Source organism: Girardinichthys multiradiatus, chromosome 15 (genome assembly GCF_021462225.1).
Source record: "Girardinichthys multiradiatus isolate DD_20200921_A chromosome 15, DD_fGirMul_XY1, whole genome shotgun sequence".
Taxonomy (NCBI): Eukaryota; Metazoa; Chordata; class Actinopteri; order Cyprinodontiformes; family Goodeidae; genus Girardinichthys; species Girardinichthys multiradiatus.
In genome coordinates, this window is record NC_061808.1 from 17,768,692 (window position 1) to 17,789,311 (window position 20,620).

The following is a 20,620-nucleotide window of genomic DNA, read 5'->3' on the forward strand; positions in this document are numbered from 1 at the left end:
ACGGCAAGCTCTTTAATTACTGCTGGTGTTCATTGTGCCAGAAGGAATGTGACAATTATGCCATTAAAACTTCCTAATGGAGGGGAGAAAAGTGAGGGAGGGAATAACAGAAGACATGCAAAGAAAAAGGAGGATGAAAGGAGGGAGGGAACAGAAGGAAAAGAGGAGGGATATGAAAGGGGGGAAAGGGGAAACAAAAGAGAAGCTAGGAGGGAGATGGGGAGCGTATTAGGCCAGCGCAGTGACAGAGCAGATTAGCATCAAACAAGAGAGGCCACGGACGTGTGTGTGTGAGTGTGTGTGTGTGTTTGTGATCACAGAAACAGGACATATTCATTCCAAAGACGCCACCAAGGTGGATGGAACTTTGATGATGCAGAGTCTGGCAGAGGGAAAACTCTCTCTCTCTCTGTGTGTGTGTGTGTGTGTGTTTGCTTGCTGAATCTGCGTAGGCTCCTGTTTCAAGTGGTGGTGCAGGCAGGTAGGGGAGGAAGAAGAGCAGCAGGAGGAGGAGGAGGAGGAGGAGGAGTAGGAGAAAGGGGAGAGATCTACGGAAAAGGGCCTCGGAGGCATCCTGATACACATGCAGTACATTTCCATCTCCACATTACCTCTATGACTCACACACACACACACACACACACACACACACACACACACACACACACACACACACACACACACACACACACACACAAGATGCGAGAAACATAACGAGTGTGTCCACATGTGTAGCACACGCTAACACACTGTTCCCCACACAAAAACATAAAACAACACACACACACACAACCCACGCACTTGCAAACACACTCATAAACAACACCTACTCACACACATACACACTGAAAAGCCACACATAAACACTTACACAAACAGTCTTAGCGCTCACCAAGGCGGTCGGTTCATCAGGGGGGTTAGAAATTTGCATGGCTGGGCAAATTTTCCTTGTGCTAAACTCTAATCAGCTCCTGTATCTCTCAGACACCTGCCCAGCTCAGAAAAAAACTCAAACCTTAATATGCAAAACACCTTCCCACCCTCCTCCACTGAGGCAGCTCCTCGGCCAACAGAAGACTTATTCACCTGGCCTCGCTAACTCTTTCCCACCCTGCCTGTCTTCTTGCAAATTTTTGCATTATGTATTCAAATCAGCTGTTCCCCTTAAGCCTGTTTTAACAGTAACTTCCTGGTGCCCGGCGAAGAATGAGACACTTGTTGGAAGGTATCGCAGGAAAATTAGTAAGGGGGAACAAGATGTCTCCTGTGTTTGAGCGGACATGTTGTAAACTCTCTCCCTACAGGTGGACACATTCACAGTGTTTACGACTGTTATCATAGTTAATTCATTTTAAATGTTTACATTTGAAATGTAAACATTTCTTCCAGTGCATTTAAAGCCCTCTAACTTAATAACAACTTAATAATTTTTTTCTGCAGGTTTACATGGTGGCACATTTTCTGAGACAGAAAGCCACCAATGAGCTTAAGGCCGTTGCAAAAACTATAGTGTAGTCGTAACAGTTCATTTCTGTATGTAATAAATACGAAACAAAGATTCTAATTAAAATCTTCTAATATGTTTTAAAAGTTGTCATGAATGACTTTTTGTGTTTGGATTTGATATCCTGGCCTACATATAAAGATGCATTATGAGGTTTGGATAACAGATATGACTGATCATTAAATTATTGGTTCCGTTTGCAACTTAGTGCAGTTCATTTACAAAAAGTCAGCTTTCAATAGATGCATTGTATTTACATGTATGGTGTCCTCCATATTTATTAGTACATATGATGAAGATGTGGAAATCTGCATCTTTTTTTGCAGCAGCCTATTCTCACTCCGAAGAGCTTCCTGTGGTTCTCTAACAATTAGCTCTGAGTTTCTTTTCGCCTCCCTTACCATCATCATCCATGGATATGGTGGCAAAACAGCCTTAGACCAGGGTCCAGCTTTGTTCCAGATGTTTTAAACTTTTTTATTATTTCTCTGACTGTAGATGTGGGCCACAGTAGGCAAGTTATTCCTGGCTTACAAAGATCAACACACATATGACATAAATGAAAGGCCTGTTCTCTTTTCTTTGCCATTTTGAAGTGGCTACTAATTGACACATAATTGAAAAATAACTATTTCATTTTAATTTCCCCTTCAGTGTAGGATTATGCTACTGCAATAAAAGACCACTTTATTTGAACATGTTTTACACATATTTATCAGGCTAATAAGTCCAACAGCCAGGATGAAACATCACCAATTAACATTTGTATAAACTGCATGTAAACTCAATGTTTCTGAACCAGTGTGCTCTTATAATGCTTTGAGAATAATTTGAAACTCAATCTTCCAAACACTGGTGTGGGCATTGTTTTATGGTGATTTAAGCCTGACCAGTCCTTGCTGTTATTTAGTCCACAACAAAATATGTTGAAAATGTGGATTTTTTAGCCCTTTGGTCCCATCACCCTAATCAAAGATCTTGAAGGTCAGACTTGAATGTTTTGATCAACCCAACCACTTTTTAAACTGTATTTGAAATTAAAAAATATCTTTTATTTATTATTTTTAACTTTTCAGCCACAGTGTTACATTGTTTAGAGGGAAAAACATTTTTCTATAAAATTTTACAAGTGAAACACAAACAAACATACTTTTAAGAGAAGGAGCCTAGGATGTCCAGATCAGTGATGACATACAGGAGCCAAGTCCCTGTAATGACGAATTATTTTAAATTTTACTTTAATTATGTAGATATATTTCCTGTTTTCTAAGATACAAGGTTTGCTATGCATTGTTTTATGCTTAAAAGTTTAATTTCAGTCAAACTAAAAGGAAAGAAAGTCTAATTTGCTGTCGATTTAATTTATTTTCCTGTAACTCACACTGATTTCTATCCTTATTAGGGCCCTGGCTAAATAGAAGAAATCTTGCTTCACCCTGATGTGCTTTCAGTTGATTGAGACCTCATATATACAAGTGCTTCTGCCTGCCAGAGTCTTTCAAAGCATCCCTTAAGAGGTTTGAAGATGGATGTGGGGGAGATTGTGTGTGGGTGTGTGTGCGTGTTTGGGTGCACACAGAGCAGCCCCAGTGGACAAATAATGATGGAGAGAGACAGAAGGAAACACAGGAAAAGAAAGTAAAGCCCTTTAAATGTGAGAGCTTGCAAAACTCCCACTGCTCACAAGGGCACTACGCTCCTGCACGTCATCTCTTTTCCCTCTTCTCTCCTTCCTTTCCCCCCATCAGTTTCCCCCCTTTCCCCTTCTCCCTTCATCGGTCTCTCTTTTGTCTCCGAGCTCTACCCTCCGTCGCCTATCTATCCATCTCCCTCGTCCCCCTCTCCCCCTCTTTCTCTCCCCTTCCTCTAGCTAAAACAGTAGGACGCTTAACCTTGATAACAGTGAGATTTTTTCCCCCCTCAAAGTGACACACACACACACTCTCCCACACACACACACACACACACACCGGAGAAGTGCTTTGCCAGCATGCCAGGCCGGTCCAAGGGACGACTGTACCCTTCGAGGTGAACAGGACACCGGGAAATGCAGCAACAACAAAACACACACACGCACGCGCACACACACACACACACACACACACACACACACACACACACACACACACACACACACACACACACAAAAGCAACTCACTCCAGATCTTTCTTAACATTAGCCCTTTAAAGCTCTTTTGTCAGCTGACATTGAGAGGAGCGCTGTCAATCATTAAACATTTCACACACAAAGAGACAGCAGCAAAAGGAGAAGTGTGAAAAAAACAGAACATGTTAAAGGTGAAGCTACCTGCCGGGAATTTACGACAATGAACGGAAAGCACTGGATCGTTACACTGATGCTTGTAGGCAAATGAGGAGAGGGAACTAAAATGTAGTTTTTCAAAATATTAAATTACCCCCATACAGAGATCAAATGTAAGCTAATTACTGTCGAGAGGAAACTGCTGGGGAAGAAAAGGTGAAATAGGCAAGGTGTTAGTGTGTTTCTTCCTCATCAGAAGAAACTTCCTAAAACATGCTTTAGGTAGACTTGACTATGAATCTTCATTTTATTAGCTGGATTATTTTTAGCTGAACATGCTTAATATTTCTATATTTTTCTAATATATATAGTATATCGTACATTAACTTGCAAAAGTATTCATAGCTCCTGAACTTTACCACAATTTGTAACATTACAACCACGAATGCCAATTTATGCTATTGGGCTTGTATGTGATAGACAAAAAGCATTGTTGAGCAGTGGAGGAAAACCGATCTGAAAAATGTGGTGTGCATATGTATTCAGCACCTCTGAATGAATACTGACTTTTTTGTCAATTATATTTTCAAAGTAGCTCAAGTTCAGTCAGTTTGGATGGTATGTGTCCAGTGTAAATGTTTAAGTTCTGCCACAGATTTTCACTTGGATTAAATTATTGCCCCTGTGGCTGTATCTTTAAGGCTGTTGTCCTGCTGGAAGGTGAACCTCTAGCCTAGAAAAGTCTTTTTCAGCTCATATTATATTTTCTTCTAGCTCCATCCGTCTTCCAATCAACCAGCTTCCCTAAAAACACATGCCCACAGCATAATGCTGTCACCACCATGTTTCACAGAATGGAAAGTGTATTGGACGATGTGCAGTGTTAGCTGTTTGCCACACCGACCGATATGCATACAGGCCACAAATTTCAATTTTGCTCTCATGTGACCAGAGCACATTCTTCCACATTTTCACTGTGCCCCCTACATGGCTTGTGGCAATGACAAATGGGACTTAGCCTTGGATGACTTTCCTTTGATTACATCTTTTTTCTTGTCACTTTAACATAAAGGTCAGATTTGCAGAGTGCACAAGTAACATTTGTTCTGTAAACAGATTCTTCCACCTGAGCTGTGGAAATCTGAAGCTCATCCAAAGCTCATGCAGGGCCTCTTGATTGCTACTGTGATTAATGCTCTCCTTGCCCACCCTGTTAGGTTAGGTAACTGCCATGTCTTGGCAGATTTGCAGTAGTGCAACACTCTTTCTGTTGTCAGATGATGGGTTGAACGATGCTTTGACGGTCAAAGTTTTGGCGTGTTGTTTTATAACCACCCTGCTTCATTCCTTCATGATGCTGTTCTGTAATGTTCTTTAATAAACCTCTGAGGCCTTCAAAAAACACTGGGATTTATACTGAGCCTAAATTACACATGGACTTTTTTTTAATTAATAGTGCTGAGGATATACATACAACACACTTATTATTATTTTCTCATTTCATTTCACAATTATGCACCATTTTGTGTTGGTGTATCAGATAAACCCCCAATAAAATATATTGAACACTGTGTTTGTAATGTATGAATAATTTTACAAACAGTGTATTAGAGACTTGAACTCCTAAGTAAACGAGAATCAAAGGAGGACGAGCAAGAATATAACAGGATACAAATCGGATTCAGCATATGATGAATTTTCAGTTTTCCCTCTCAGCTCCTTTTCTTACAGAGCCTTTAGCTGCAGCCTACGTCAACTCGCTGAAACATTTACCTCAAAGTCGTTGGCCTTGTTGTAGTGCATGTTGAGGGCTCGGAAGAGCTCGCAGTCCCGGCTGACGCTCAGCTCCTCGGCCCCAGTGACACCGTCGTTGATGGCCTGCCGGGCGAATTTCTCCATCTGGATGTAGTAGAACTCCCTAAAGTTGCTAAACCACTTGATCAGCTGGGAGGTGATGCAGCGGTTAAACTGGAACGAAAGATGGAGGAAGAATGGAGGGGTCAGCAGAGGACAAGCTCAGTGTGTCAACGTGGTTCATGTAAGCAGCTTTTTGATTTGAGTTTGAATGAATCCTGTCTTATGTCAGGTAGCTGAGGCGTGAGGTAAGGTGGGAGGAAGCAGGGAGAGATAAAAGAGGAGCGGAAGAGAGAACACAGGTTGGAGAGTGAGGGACGATAATAGAGATATTAAGTAAGACAGCAAAGTGAGGAGGTTGGCGAGGGAAGAAAAGAAGAAACGGCAGAGAGAGCGTGTGTGTGGTTCATCTTCCCCGCTGGGAGCAGACCTCCCCCCCTATCATAACCCTGCAAGTGAAGGGAGAGGTGGAAGAGAGGGGGTGAGACCGCAAACACATAATTGACCAGAAAAACGATTAAGTCATCATCTAAAGCGCCCTGGCCCGCAGGGGGGCTCAAACATGTACTTAACCCCGCTCACCAATTACACCCTTATCCTCCTCCCCTCTCTGCACCTCCCATGCAGGGAGAACGAAGAAGAAAAAAAAAAGAGCAAAACATAAGAAGACAGAGGCGATGAACGCTGCCGAAGAGGCTGTGGCTATCTGATCTGTGCCGCTCGAATGAATTCAATAGGGTGAGGTAAACCTATTAGGAGCCTCAGCTGGTCCAGGCTCTTTTTCATCCTCATCTCACAGGGAAAACTCTGTCTAAACATCCAAAACTCTAATAATGAAATCATGTGTTCTGAATTCTTGTTTAACTCCCTGAAATTTCTGCTTTTCAAACATCATCCCCTCTGCCTGTTCAGCTGGAAGAAAGGAGGGACAAAATGTTACTAAACGCTGAGTGCACTGCTCACTGGGGAGACACAGTGGTTTAGACATGGAGATTAGACTCCGGCTATTGTTTGACAACACAGACATACAGACTCATCATGATCCGGGATGGCAGAACAGCACACCCAAAGTCATGAAGATTTGAGAGAAAGTTAGTAAATGGAGGAAACGTTTATAAAAATGTCTTTTCTAGAATGATCTGCAGATGAGATAATGGTAGACTGAAGAAGAAAAAGCCTGCTTGTATGGCAGGAGTGGGTGGGTGTGCATGGGGGGTGTGGGGTGGTAGCGGGAGGACGGGTTGGGATGGTTGCTGTTCTAAAGTGCAGGGTGAGCATAAATAGGGAAAAGAGAGGGCGGGGGTGGGTGCAGGTCAGCGCCACCGGACAATAGCATCTCGCTTGTGGTGGTAACGGCGGCGACATTTGCAGGGGGCGAGGGGAGGAACGTGAGCAGTCAGCAGGCCAGGGTCATGACATCTGAGTATCAAACAAACAAACCACTGACACTTACAAATATGTGAGCGGCACAGAGTTATTCTTAACACACGGCTGTCGATGTGGTGGAAAGTCAGGAGTGTGACGTAGTGCAAAACCTTTCGTGTTGTGTGCAATATTGACCCTGGCTGGCCCATTTGAATATGGATATCCATGCGTGCTTACATGCATCTGAGCGCATGCAGTGCATAGTGAGATTACAGCCAGTGAAAGTTCCCTTCGCTCATATGGGAGACGTTTGGTGTCACTGTAGCAGAGTGACTGAATGCATTTGTCACTTTGGACAAAAATTACTTTATTATGCTGACAGCTTGAGAAAAGATGTATTGCTGGTAAATACACTAAATTGCACTGCAGCCACGCCAACCGCCCTCCTCACACTCAGCTTCCAGTGGTCTTGGTTCATTAAGTTGCTACTGGGAGTACAGAAAGCCCCCCATACCCTGGATGCCAGCTAAGGATGGGTGTGTTCGCTGTAAAAGGAGAGAACCGGTTCAAAGGAGCACATTACTGTAGCTCCTTAATCAGGGTTGGCAGGGGTCAGCCAGCACAGACATGAGGCGCAGCGAGGAAAGTGTATGTGTTGGATCTGATACAATGTGAGCACAGAAGTGTGTGTGTGTGTATGCTTGGCTATAAGGCAGAGCAGAGAGAGACAGGGAAAGCGTGTTTCTCACACTCATACTCAAGAGTCTGCGAAAGGTCAGTGCTTAGTGCTAACAGCATAAGATAGAAAGTGGCATGCACACACACTCACATGCATATGTTCTGCTGATGCTTAAGTCTAAAATAGACAAAAAACACCCGGGTATCTTCTGTCGAAACTATAGCCGCCTGCAGAAAGTGCTCAGGTGTACACACATCTCATTATCAAGTTTTGAAATTCGTACAGTGCTTTCCTTTTGGCTGTGGTTTTTGGCTAAAAGGCGTTTGGATGAAAAGCCAACGCTTTCTCGACAGTTGAGCAGAAAACACACAGATGACCTCAAAGCGCTCAGCTGCATCCAGAATGACCAGAGAGGAGGATAGAAAGACACAGAAGCCTGCATGGGCCTCTCTGTCTTTTTCTCTCCCTCTCTCTGTCATATAAGCCCCCTCACAGTCATCAGGGCTTTCCAACGTTTCCTGTTTTTGCAGGAGTGAATTGTGGGAGATAATCTGGGGCTGTCTATTGGCTGACTGCACACAAAAAGCGGCCCTGGAAAGCAGGCCTTTGTTACTGCTGCTGCTGTGACTCAAAATTCAGCCGCTGGCTTTTCTTTCCAGTCCCTGTACCCGCCGAGGTGCACATACCGTGCCACACCATCAGCGAAAAAAAAAAGAAGAAAAGAGCAGGAATGACATGCAGAAATGCAAACCCCTCCTCACATTCGCTGCACCATGGCACACGACTGCCCCAAACACAGAAGCTGGTTGGTAGAACCGGCGGAATAGAAATGTGGCCACCAATGAGCAAATTTTGCCTTAATCTGCCGCGATTCCGTAATCCGCAGATCAAACACTGAAAAATCTAATTTTGTTTTCTTGTTTAGTGTTTCAGTGTTGGTAAAAGATGCAGAGTAGAGATGCACCAATCAATCGACCAATATCTCATCGATCAATTGGACATCAGCAGACATAATACTGAAAAAGGATTTTTTTTGCCCAATGCAATCCAAAATCCTAACATTTTTGATCTATAAATGCATTAGCCAACACCACATTTTGATTTAGTTTCCTTTTTTTCAGTTTAATAAAAAACAGTGATTGCTTTGATGCATCAAGGGAGATAATCTTGTAAACGCCTCCTTTTCTATTGGATTTCAAAACTGCTCTTGCATCAAAAAACCTTTAAGTTTTACTCTGTCATGTGATATAGTCCTTATAAAATAAAGATTGGCATGAAAAAACATATAAATAAATAAAATAAGTTAATTTTTGTTTGTTTTGTGGAAGAAAGCAATGTCAGATGGCTTATTAACTTGACTAAATTATTTAAATCTGCTCCTTGATCTGCTGACCCCTACTCAAAACCCTATCTGTCATTATAAAGAAATGTCTTAAAGCCACTTGGATCAAATAAGCTGTCATTAGTGACACCAACAAGGGTATTAAGAAAAATCTGTCAAAACATTTCAGAAACACTTAGACGGAATAAATAGTGTCTTAAAATAAGCTTAATTGAGATCAACAACATCACCAGTGCCTCTCAGGTCCAGATCTGATTAGTCAAGACCCGATTAACCTTAAAAGACTTTTGTTTGAAGACAAGCCCTCGTTGAGAAGCTGTGCTGGCTGAATTTAATTAGATAGTCCCATTCCCATACACTTATTTAAAACCTGAGTCCATTGTCATTTACAGAGAACAAAACACAAACTAATGTGGCACTTAATCCCTTAAATATCTTGACCTTATTTAGATTTCTGTTATTTAATCTTACTTCTCATTAAGAAAATATCAATCAGTTTGACGTTATATTGATAATTAAAAGAAGAGGCATCAACATTAAGTCTTGCTTTCATATCTGTGAATCTTTTTTTTGAAGCTGTCAAATAAAACACTCTGAGAAGAATCATGTGATCTCAGAGTCTTGGTTCTTGGTGATGGCATACACGAGGGGGCAGCTGGTAGGAAAGGAAGCCTTTATCTTCTGATTTGAATAAGATGGCCTGGATCTGTCACAGTATTTACCCCAATCATGGTCCAAGAGAGGCACACAAACACAAACACTCACACACACAATCAACAAACGAACTCATCACACACGATACAACAACTATTGTGTTGTTTTTCTTGTTGTCCTCTGCAGCTTACATATTGTGCTTTGTTTTCCAAATTTTCCGTCATTAAACTCCCAGCAGGGCTTATGTGCATCCGTGCCAGGGCTCTAAACCAGCTCTTTCACCTACACCCCTTGCTTTTTACCAAACCATCCTTCATACACCTGCTCTGAGAGCCACCATCTCCAGCCTCTGTCCTCTTCTCTGTCCTCTCTGTCCCTGCATATCTCATCCTCAGTGTCTCTCCAGCTCCCTCGTGCAAACCTATTTAACTTCCTCTTTTTTCGTCCTTTGCATAAACCCATAAGGTAGCGAGCAAAAAGCAGCCTGTTTCAAGACAGACAAGTATACATTGTTCGTTGTAACTGAGGCTGGGACATAATTTATAAAACAAACTTCCCTATTGTGTCAGGCGCAAAGAGATATTATGAGAAGGAAATTGAGCAAAAGATGGAGCAACAGCTACAATTGAAGGAAAAGTGTGCTTCTATTTATACAGTGCATTGCAAATGTTTTCATACCCTTTAACATTTTTTACCCTTTTATTCATGTTGCTGTTTACGTTGAATTCATGTGATAGACCAACAAAGTAGCGCCTAACAATAAAGTGGTTGAAAATTGTACCATGCAATTATGTTTACCTCCCTTTACAGTGATACCCCTTAAAAAAAATCCAGTGCAACCATCTGGCTTTAGAAATCACCTAAAATCTCACAGGGTAGTGTTCAGTTAATCTCAGTGGGACAACTGAAATACTACCAAGAGATGGCTGCCAACCTAAACTGAGAGGCCGAGCAATCAGAGCTTCAGAGTAGCAGCCAAGACAGAAATACTATTAATTGTGAATGCCAAGAAGACAAGAAGACAGACGACAAGCAATGTATCGAACACAACAAACATGTGGATGAAACAGCTCTTGTCAGATGAAAAAAAACCTGAAAACCCCATCCTCACGGTAAAACGTAGTGGTGGCAGCATTATGTTGTGGGGATGCTTTTCTTTAGCAGGGACAGGGAAGCTGTCAGATAGAAAAATGGATAGAGCTAAATACAGTGCAATCCAGGAAGAAAACCTGTGAGAATCTAAACCTAAAACTGGACCAACAATAGAACAGTTTAGATCAAAGAATAATTATGTGTTAGAATGGCCCAGTCAAAGTCCAGACCTTAATCCAATCAAGAACTGTTGGAGAGATGCATCCAATCAGACAGAGATTGAGTTTTTCTGCAAAGACGAATGAGCAAAATATTTGGGCATTAAATGTCAATTGACTTCCTGCTGCTGTCAATGGAGACAAATGGTCTATCGCATAAAAACCAAATATACATTAAAGATAGTGGTTATAAAGTGCTGAAATACTTTTGCAAGGCACTGTTTATGAACTATGCTAAGGTGCTAAATTTATAACAAATAGGCATGAGAACACAAAAGCAGTTAAGTTAAAAAGGAAAGGTCGAAAGCAATCTGAGACTCACCTTGACGTCAGAGAAAAACATCTTCAGCATGTTAGAGCTTGGGTAGCGGGTGTAGAAAAACATGAGCTTGGCCTTCTTCAGATGATTAGGGGAGAGGCCTTCCTGGATCTGAAAACAGCTGCTATTAAGGACATTAACAATTGTTTGGAGGCCAGGAAATTCTGATACATCAAGCAAACATGGGTACATTACAAATACTATTTGTGCTTGCTAATGACTCTGTGTAAGTTTGAAATGTGCAATTGGATGAAGGGTAACCAAATTTTCTCATAAGCATGAATGCAGGGCTGCTGGAAGAAGTGAGCTGAAGACAGCGCACTGAAGCAAAACCATTTGCTTGAAATTAGCATTGCTTGTATCAGGTGTGAGAGCGTCACGGTAAATAAAGCAGTACAGCCTGTGCTTTTACATAAGGAGGCTCATTTCACTGTCAAAGCAAGCAAACGCCTTTGCCTACACCCTGCGCTAACCTCCCAAAAAAAAGGAGGAAGAAAAAAGGAGAAATTTCCATATCACAGACAAAGACAGTAGTTAACGCCAGTGGCGGGCAAGAAGGCCTAATGGCTTGGCGATAACATATGCCAAGCCTGAATAGTGAGTGTCTGCTGCTGGCCACATCAGCCACAAAATAAGGTCTAGGAGTTACCAAATGCTGTTCCACGCAACATGAAAAACCTTCTCTCACCCATATATTCAAATACATGTCAGAAGGCCTTGTTTTCCTAATGGATCCCCTGGATTGAACAGTGGAAAGGATGGAGATAGGCTGTTGGGGGCACCTTGAGGGACAGCATGATTCCAGCCTTCAATTACATACCCCCTCCTCCTCCCTCTGCTCCACCCCTAGCACCCCAAGCCTCTCAGCTTCTGCCAAACCCTTGGAGGAGCAAAAGAAAAGAAGGAGGAGAAAAATAGAGACACTGAGACTTTGGACTCGGCCAGTGATGGGAAGAGTGGAACACATCTGCGCCGCTGAACAGCCCAAGCCATTTCCATGGTGAATTAACGGCCGTATAATACATCTGATAATTTCAATCTGGAGGATAAGACTATGAAAAGGGAACGGGGGTGGGGCTGGGTGCTTGTTCAAACCCCAAACTGGTTTAACGTCAATGTGGGGGATGACTTGAAACGATACAGAATGAGCAACACCAAGTTTCCATGAAGACTGTTTACACTTGAGTGGCTTTCTGATGTACAGAGTGGGCTGTCACCATTAAAGTCAGTCAAGTGTCCAGATGTAGCTGTAGCTATAGAGAGGGAAGAAGGCATCAGCTGCTAGATTGGATTGCCCTTGGCCTTTGGGCTACAGAGCAGAGCCAGCAAATCCTGAACCATGCTGGGCTCTGGCTCCTTAAAGACCCCGTCTACTTTGTGTGATTCAAGGGAGAGGGGGACGGAAAGTAGTGAGGGTCTTGTGGGGAAAACCCTGGCAGGGTGATGTTACTCAGTTAGTCCCGGCCAAAAGAGGAGCACTTCACTTTCCACACCACACCATCTGCTCTGAGCAGAGGGGATACAATGGATTCTCAGACAGAGGAAGAAAGAACAAGAAAAATAAAATATTCTTTAAGGTTAGGTGTACTGGTTAGGTGTGCTTATACCCAGACTAATTTATTTATGCTTTTTCAATTACGATAAGAAACACTTCCCCTTATCAGGCCTTGATATTTCACTTCCTCAGCCTTCAGCTCAATATCATCTCCCTTCAGCTACCAATTAAAAAGCCTCATACTTCCTGATTAGACATTTTCATTCCCAATTCACTCACAGCTTGCAAATGTAATTGTGATTGGACTTTGGGGTGGTGTGCAAGGCCATTATTTTGTCATGATGGTGCACTCACACCAGCTGGCCCACTGTTCGCCTGCCACATTTGACAAGATATCATCATTCCCACATCATTTCCCCAAAGCCCAAAGTCATGAGGGGAGAAAATAGCTGCCACATTCCTAATTCCAGGTGTAAGGACAAGAAAATTTGGAGTCGGACTTAGAACAAATGTGATAATTGATAGTGGCCATCTGCTCCGAAATGATAGTGAACTTGAACACACCCTGCTAAATGTCTGACAAGCTGTCTCTGACGTCCGAGGTGAAATACAAACTATCTCTAAAAATGCCAAACTTTCCAGTGAAATATTCATCGTGAGAATAAAGAATAAAACCTAGGAACATGTAGACATGTTGTTCTTTCAGTTACTTGCATTCGGGGGACTACATCTGCTACAGTCCTGAATTTATAAATGCTACCATGAAAGCCACAGCATCTGGCATATGTGGTTATTGTTTGATTATTTTCTGCTGTCTCTCAGTCAATGCATGTCTCTCTCCCTTTTTTCCTTTTCATCCCTCCATCGGGAGCCCGTAGAAGCAAAGGATTATGGATCTCTGGAAAGCGTTCACCCTTGGGTCAGAAGACAAGACAAGGCGAGGTAATGAAAGATAAACAGCTCGTTGCAAACACCTGTTAACGTCCGCTTCAAAGAAAAGGCAGAGAGGAGGGAGGGGGTTTTTTGCAGAGAGTGAAAACAAAAAAAGAAGTATTTGGCTGCCAAGCAACAGCCAAAGGGCCCCCCGGGCTGTTGACAGATCTTTATGAAATGAAAAAAAGAGAAAAGAAACGACAATGATTGTTGGCTTTTTACAACAGCGATGGATGATAAGAGGAACACAAGAGAAAACACAAGCAATCATAAATATACATCTTTCCCCCAAGTCCTCAGGCAAACCTGTTGTGACACGCATACACAGAGACACACAAAAACCCAGACATTCAGGTGCACATAAAGGCAAAAACTAGATGTTCACTTAACTAATGTACATCCAACAAGCAAGAAACTGTAGGATTAATTTCTTAAGCCTGCAATGAATGCTAATTACACAAAGACGAAGACCTTTTATGGCAGCCAAAAATCCAACTTTCATAAGGGTTAGGGGTGTTGAACGCTAAGGTACTAAGGAGGTAAGGGTAACGGAGAAGGGACTGAACATAACTGTTTAAGCTATTAGCCCTGTGTCCACAGGGGATTCAATATGAGCCTCCCACAGGGGGATAGCCTCTGTATCCACAGGGCAGCATTGGGGCAAACTAGGGTTAAACTATACGGTAAGCTATACAACACCGTTTTGTGCCAAGTTTCAGCATGTCATCTACCTCTTCCTCTTTTAAGGTAATTTTTTTAATAAACTGGAAATGGGTCAATCAAATTTCCTTGCAAGAAAGTTGTATACCAAAAGAAAGCTTTTAAAGCACTTAGGTTTGAAGATGGAAGAAAAGGCTGTTATGGTGCTGCGAGAAGGAAGAGGTACAGTTATAAAAATAAATACAACAATGGAGAACAGTAGTGGGAGGAAAAATGATTCATCAACAATTTTTCAGTTTCTTAGGCTAGTTTCAAACAGAATCAAAAGAATTTGATTTTTAACTCTTTGTGTATCAGACACATGGTTCCTTGTAGGTCCCTGAGGGCTATTACTACCTCAGACCAGATCTTCCTTACTAATACTGGTAAAAAGTTGGTTTAAAATGGAAAATGCAGTTTGTAACATCGTTAATTTATCTTTGGATTTCACAACTCTAAAAATCTACATACCACCTTGACTTTTTTAAAAGGATACATTGCTGCCTGAGTAAGGTGAGATGTCAGCCATGTCCTGGAGATCACTGCACTCTGACTTGATCAAAGACAATGACAGGCTCTCAGCTGTGCTGCCAGGGTGTGCTGGTGAACAAGAGCGATGGTGGTGTCCCAGGTGGTGACCTGATGACATCTTTGTTCTCAAACTGATGGTCTCTCTGGGCAGGTCCATGGAGTCTGGTGAGGTACGGTCCTTGCCTGGGTAAGCCGTGGGTGGGCCAATGGGAGTCTGGAAAGGGTAGCCCATGAGCGGCAGTGGAAAGGGATGTCTAAAGGAGGGAGGGCTGAACCCCATGGAAGCAGAGAGAGATGACGGATGGAGAACTGGATGGTGGTTACCACCATGGGCACCCACAGCTGAAGACTGGTGGTGGTGCTCACTGGGTGTCTTCCGTACTACTAAGGGCAGTGCCTCAGTTTGGTCATTGGTAGTGCCTGGTATACCAGACATGCTAGCAAAGGAGTCCAGTGGATTAGGAATGATGACATCACCGAAGCATTGCAGCCTCTGGTTGGCGGTATGGAAGTTTGGGTTGTCTCCATTGACAGCAGTAGGAAATCTTTCAGGGGGTATAGAAAGAGGAGGGAAGGCCTGCTGAGGAGTAGGGCGAGGAGGTTTAGCAAATACCTTTACCACTGTGTCCACCACCTGGGTCATGGCTGAGTTCAGCTCTTGCTTCAGTGTTTCTGCTAGCTGTTTACCTTCTGCGTGCATGGAGGAGCCTGGACCTACCTGTCCTTTGTTTCGGCCAAGCCCATCTCTTCTTGGCTTCTCACTGTTGGCCAGCAGGGCCTGCTCCTGAAGTAAAGCCCGCGCCCTGTCAAGGAAATGGCCTGGATCCAAATCAGCCATCTCATTGTCAGAGCGCAAGTCATCTCCACCCCTGTCATCTCCACCAGTGTCCGACCGGCCTGGGCTGTCCTCTGACATGTTTCCTATGTCATTGTGAAGGTCAGTGTGCTCTGAGTCATCAGTGGAGTCATAGATCTGAAAGAACTTCTCCTGGAGCTGCCGTAGTTGCTTTTGCATGTCCTCCAGCTGCAGCTTGAGCTGCCGCCGCTCCTCCTGCTTCTGTTCCTTTCTCTGACACACCAGCTGGGTGAAGCTTTGCTGTTGCTGCTGAGGCAGCCGCTGTTTGCGCTTGTTCTCTCGGCTGCTGCTGCACACTTCACCTCCCCGTGGACTACTGGGGGCTTGCTGTTGGGACTGAGGAGGTGGACAATCCAGTTCTAGATCTCGTTCTCCATCCATGTCATGGTCACGCTCATGACGGGAAGCAGCAGGCACCACCACACTCGGCGAGTGGCTCATACCACGTATAATGTTTTCTACACGAGCTCGCTTGGCACGCAGGTGTTCATCATTGAGACGTTCAATGTCAAAGGTGGCCAGGCCAGGAGGACGACCAAATGGTGACAAGCACTCTTGAGGGGTGCTGTCCTGGGAGGAGTTACTGCATGCATCTTCCTGTGGTGCATCAGAGCTGGCATTAGAGAGCCCTGATCCAGGGAAGCCTGTTTCGACTCTATCCCCCCTTTCTCCTCTCTCAGGGCCTCCTCCATTTTTTGCAATGTTATTCTTGAGAAGCTGAGAGATAATGGTGGTGCCAGGGAAGGGCATCATGGCATCCTCATATGAGTTGGCCCTCTTCAGTAGCTTTCGCAGTACATTGGATTTAGACTCACTGTCGTTGGCTGACATGACGCCAGGCCCACCATGTGGCTGCACTACAGAGCACTCCATGGAGTCGTTGTCTGATCCGTGGTGAGAATGGGAGCTCAGAGAGTTCATGGCACTGAAAATTGCTGCTTTGGCGCGAGCGATGTTATCTGTAGTTGCTGCTGTTGCGGAGGAGGCTGTGCTACCCACGGTCCTCTTGACACCAATGTCCACACGTCTTCGTTTGGTCTGTCTGTTCAGGAGGGAGTCGCTGTCATGGTCCGGCATCACGGGCTGCTGCTACTGGGCCATATCCCACAAACCCAGTCCTCTAGGGTCAAAGCCTCTGAGTATCTATGCAGGGGAAGAAAATAAAGGGGCATGACACACTAAAGTGAAATCTAACCCTGGTCTTATTCTCAATATCAGTATAAAAATTAATTTGTCATTAAGCTCACACACAATCTAAAACTGTAAAAACTGGTTCAAATAGGCAACTGCATTCACAAATTTTGTTCAAACCTTAAAACCTTGATTACATTAAGATAAGCAAGATGGGGTCAGATTTAGGCCTTGGCTCGACATTCCAGGGCAAAGCCCTACATTTTATCCTGTCCCCTGTTACACGCTGTGCAACAGTGAACCAGTTCCCACGGAATACAAAGCTGCATAAAATTATGATAATTACTTAAGTACTTGTCCTCATTTCCATGATTGTGCAGTGTAGCCCACATACAAGGCAGAAGTTCACAAATGAAATAATAAGAAAATAGGGTTGGGTTTTTTTTTTCCGATGGCATAGAGATAGAGGAAAACACATTTTACACATTGAAGACACCCTGCTTAATTCTTCCCAGTGAATGAGCTTCGCCAGCTTTAAGAAATTATTTTAAACTGTGCCTAGGCATTGTGCAATTTTTAAAAACAGATCCTGTGTTCATTCTGATCAATATGGCCATCATAACTTACTCAATAGGGAGAATGACACACAAAAAAAGCACAAAATAGACCTATTGATTTTGGTGCCAGCATGAGCTCACTTCTGTGTTTTTTGTTTGTCTTTTCATCTGGCAAGGGCAGTTAATTCTGCTCAAATGAATAGGTCGCACGGGTCAACTCTGGCAAAGAGCAACTTAAAGCGCTCTTACAAAAACCCTAATGCCCCTCTGAAAGCAAAACGTTTTGTCAGTACAGGTCTGTGCGAATAATGCTATGTAAGCAGCGGTGACAGAGTCTTAGTCAGTCACATCAGATTTTTGTAGTCTTGATTAAAAAAATAATTTGAGGATATTTAATGTGCATGCAATTGTAAAAGCAAAAAAATAAAAATTACAGCTTTTATGCTTATATTTATACTTTTTTTTTTTATTCTTCATAAAAACAAAAACCTTTGACTACTAGAGATTTCATAGAAATTGTTTTCATGATTTAGGCTGATTTTGAGTAAAATCTTCAAAGAAGCATAAAAGCCCTGAGAAGTTAAAGAAACAATGTTACATTTACATCACCTATCACTTTTTATATGACATATTTAATTGTTTTTGCTGGAATTTCCCTAAAGCAGCAGAGACTGTTACACAACGTATTACAATAACTAAACTTTTAACACTTCTTAGATTATAAATCTACGTTAAACAACATTTAACTGATCCCTCAAATTCATATTGCACAGATCCACTCACTGCTGTTGGCTTTGTTGTACTCTGACACAAGTGATATTCATATACTTATTTTCTTTGAGGAAAAAGCAAATTATTTTAAACCCACTACAAGAGTATGAATATCCATTTGACAAATGGGCAGGGCTTATGTCTTGAAAGCCATTTACAGCAGCTCAGAGAAAAAGCAATACATCTAGGATTAGAACTTGACTGGATTGCCTCAGGATCTTAACAAAGAGCTTGAAATAGTCACTAGCACCTGTCTTTTTTTCTTGTGTTGGAACACCTGTCCCACATTGCCCTCTCCCTTTCAATCTCCCTGACATGGAGAGGGTAAATACAAATAATTTTGTGGGGGATATTTTAAAAAGTTTTTCCTCACTGGAAATGTTAGATTTCTACAAAAAAAAAAAAAAAAAAAAAAATGTAACTAATGCATCACACTTCTAAGTTGGAAAGAGAACCTAAAGTAATATAACTTTTATGTGAGTTCCACTGAAATGGCAGTAACAGAGGTTCTGTATAACACAATAAAACCCGGTCTTTGCTTCAAACACAAGAGAGTTGCGAAGAGAGTTTACCGGTTGCACATCATCAGAGCAAACATGAAAGAAGATAGAAAACAAATGTAAGTGCAAAAAGAAGGCACCGCATGTTCTCTAATGGTCTGCGCAGAGTTTTTAACAAATAAAAAGGGAATGAGACAGTAGAACAAAATAGACCCTACGGGACAAAGAGATCAGCCCAACAAAACAGACAAGTAGTCTGAACCCAAATTTGCGTCTGAAAGCAACGTTTTTTAATCCATTTGTGATAGATAAATAAATAAATAAATAAATCACGCTTCTGAAACTTACTTCGCAGAGTTGCAAATCAACTTGATCTCTGCTTTGACGAGGAAGGCTGGGCTAACGTTCGCAAATCATCCTCACCAAAAAACACTGGCTGCTCACGCAACCCTCCGCACACACCGAGCTAAGAGAACCAAGCGCAGCCTTTATTATCGCACCTATTCGCTGCGCTGGTGATTGGCAGAACAAATGATGCTTGTTGGGTTTAATATTTGATCAAGAAAAGAGAGGGAGCTATCCGAGGACAAGGTTACTTACCCGTCCAGATGAAGATTTGTGGGGGGCACAACCTGAACTCCTGCGGCGGTGAAAGAGAGAAAAGCGCCGCGGACTGCTGTGCGGAGGAGATGGAACAAAATATGAGGGAAGGAAGAGCAGGAATAAAATGAGCTGCGCGAACTAAAAGAGGCAAAAATATAAAAAAGAAAACGGGAAAAACTGGCTCTTGCGCGTCCGTCTCTCCTATCCTCAGCTGTGGTCGAAAGAGTGAGAGACCTTGAAAGAATACAGGAGCGAGGGAGAGAGAGAGAGTGAGAGAAGCTGTGCGTCTGTGCGTCTCCTGGGCGCGCTGGATGCAGAGCGGAGGACTGGATGCTGCTGGAGCGCTCCTCCGCCACTAAGATTCACTTTAAGACGCGGCTGAAGGAAACAGGAAGACGTGCGCGTCACGAGCGCTGTGATGTAACTGTCGCAGCCTACCAATAAGAAGCGTCCGCGAGGGCCGGGGGAACAACATGCTGAACTTGACCAGAGCAACGGGACTTGATCGTGCAGCCAAAGTGAGGGAGAGGGAGGAATAAAAAAAGGAAATACAACTTATTGCTTTTCTGTTTCTTCACAAATGCGAGTAAGAATCGTTACGCCCGAGAATTGTATACTTTAATGCGCAGGAGTTGTGGTCTTTTTAATTAAAATACTCATCTTTTTAATTATAAAGGTTCTAAAAAATAGTGTTAAAGCCTATGTTATTAATACCAATGATTTTGTTTTAAAACAAAATTATGCAATAAACGTCAACTATGATGGAAGATAAGAAAATAAACATTTAAATTAGCTTTCTGTCCATTTTTTTCAAAAACGATACAGTAATTATTAACACTTCAATTTATATTCTGTTTTCGTAGAAATCTTTTATCTTTCAGTTCACTTTTTTTGTATTTAAATCCCAAATTAAAGTCAGCATTCCATAATCGAAATCTCTCTTTCTAAGCTGCTGTTTATGCGTACTTATAACATTTTTTTTTATATTTTACCTATCTAAGGAAGTTTTTCCCGGCTGATGCGCGTTAGTGTGGCACGCTGAGATATTTTACGCGCAGAGTTTCTCTATTGGTTGCATCAAAAAAGGCGAGCGACCGATTAAGGAAGAAGTAGGACAGCACAGAGGATTCGCACATTTTTGCTTTGAAATTCAGTTGATCCCAGAGAAACCGATATAAGAGGAGAGTTACACGTCTCTTTGTAAAGAAAAAAAAAAAAAAAAATGCTCGGCTAAGTGGTGAATATGGTCATGAA

The 20,620-nt window shown here is 42.6% G+C and overlaps 1 protein-coding gene across 1 annotated transcript in view; it reads right to left on the minus strand.

Moving 5' to 3' along the window:
- Window positions 1-20,267, minus strand: part of LOC124882155 (prospero homeobox protein 1-like) — a 34,114-nt gene extending 13,847 nt beyond the window's left edge. Inside the window, exons 1-4 of the mRNA XM_047388364.1 lie at window positions 19,364-20,267; window positions 14,914-16,947; window positions 11,294-11,401; window positions 5,541-5,735 (exon numbers count right to left, since the gene is read on the minus strand). Coding sequence (XP_047244320.1) covers window positions 5,541-5,735; window positions 11,294-11,401; window positions 14,914-16,881 — 2,271 coding nt within the window. The 5' untranslated portion in view covers window positions 16,882-16,947; window positions 19,364-20,267. The remainder of the gene's footprint in view (window positions 1-5,540; window positions 5,736-11,293; window positions 11,402-14,913; window positions 16,948-19,363) is intronic.
- Window positions 20,268-20,620: the final 353 nt, after the last annotated feature.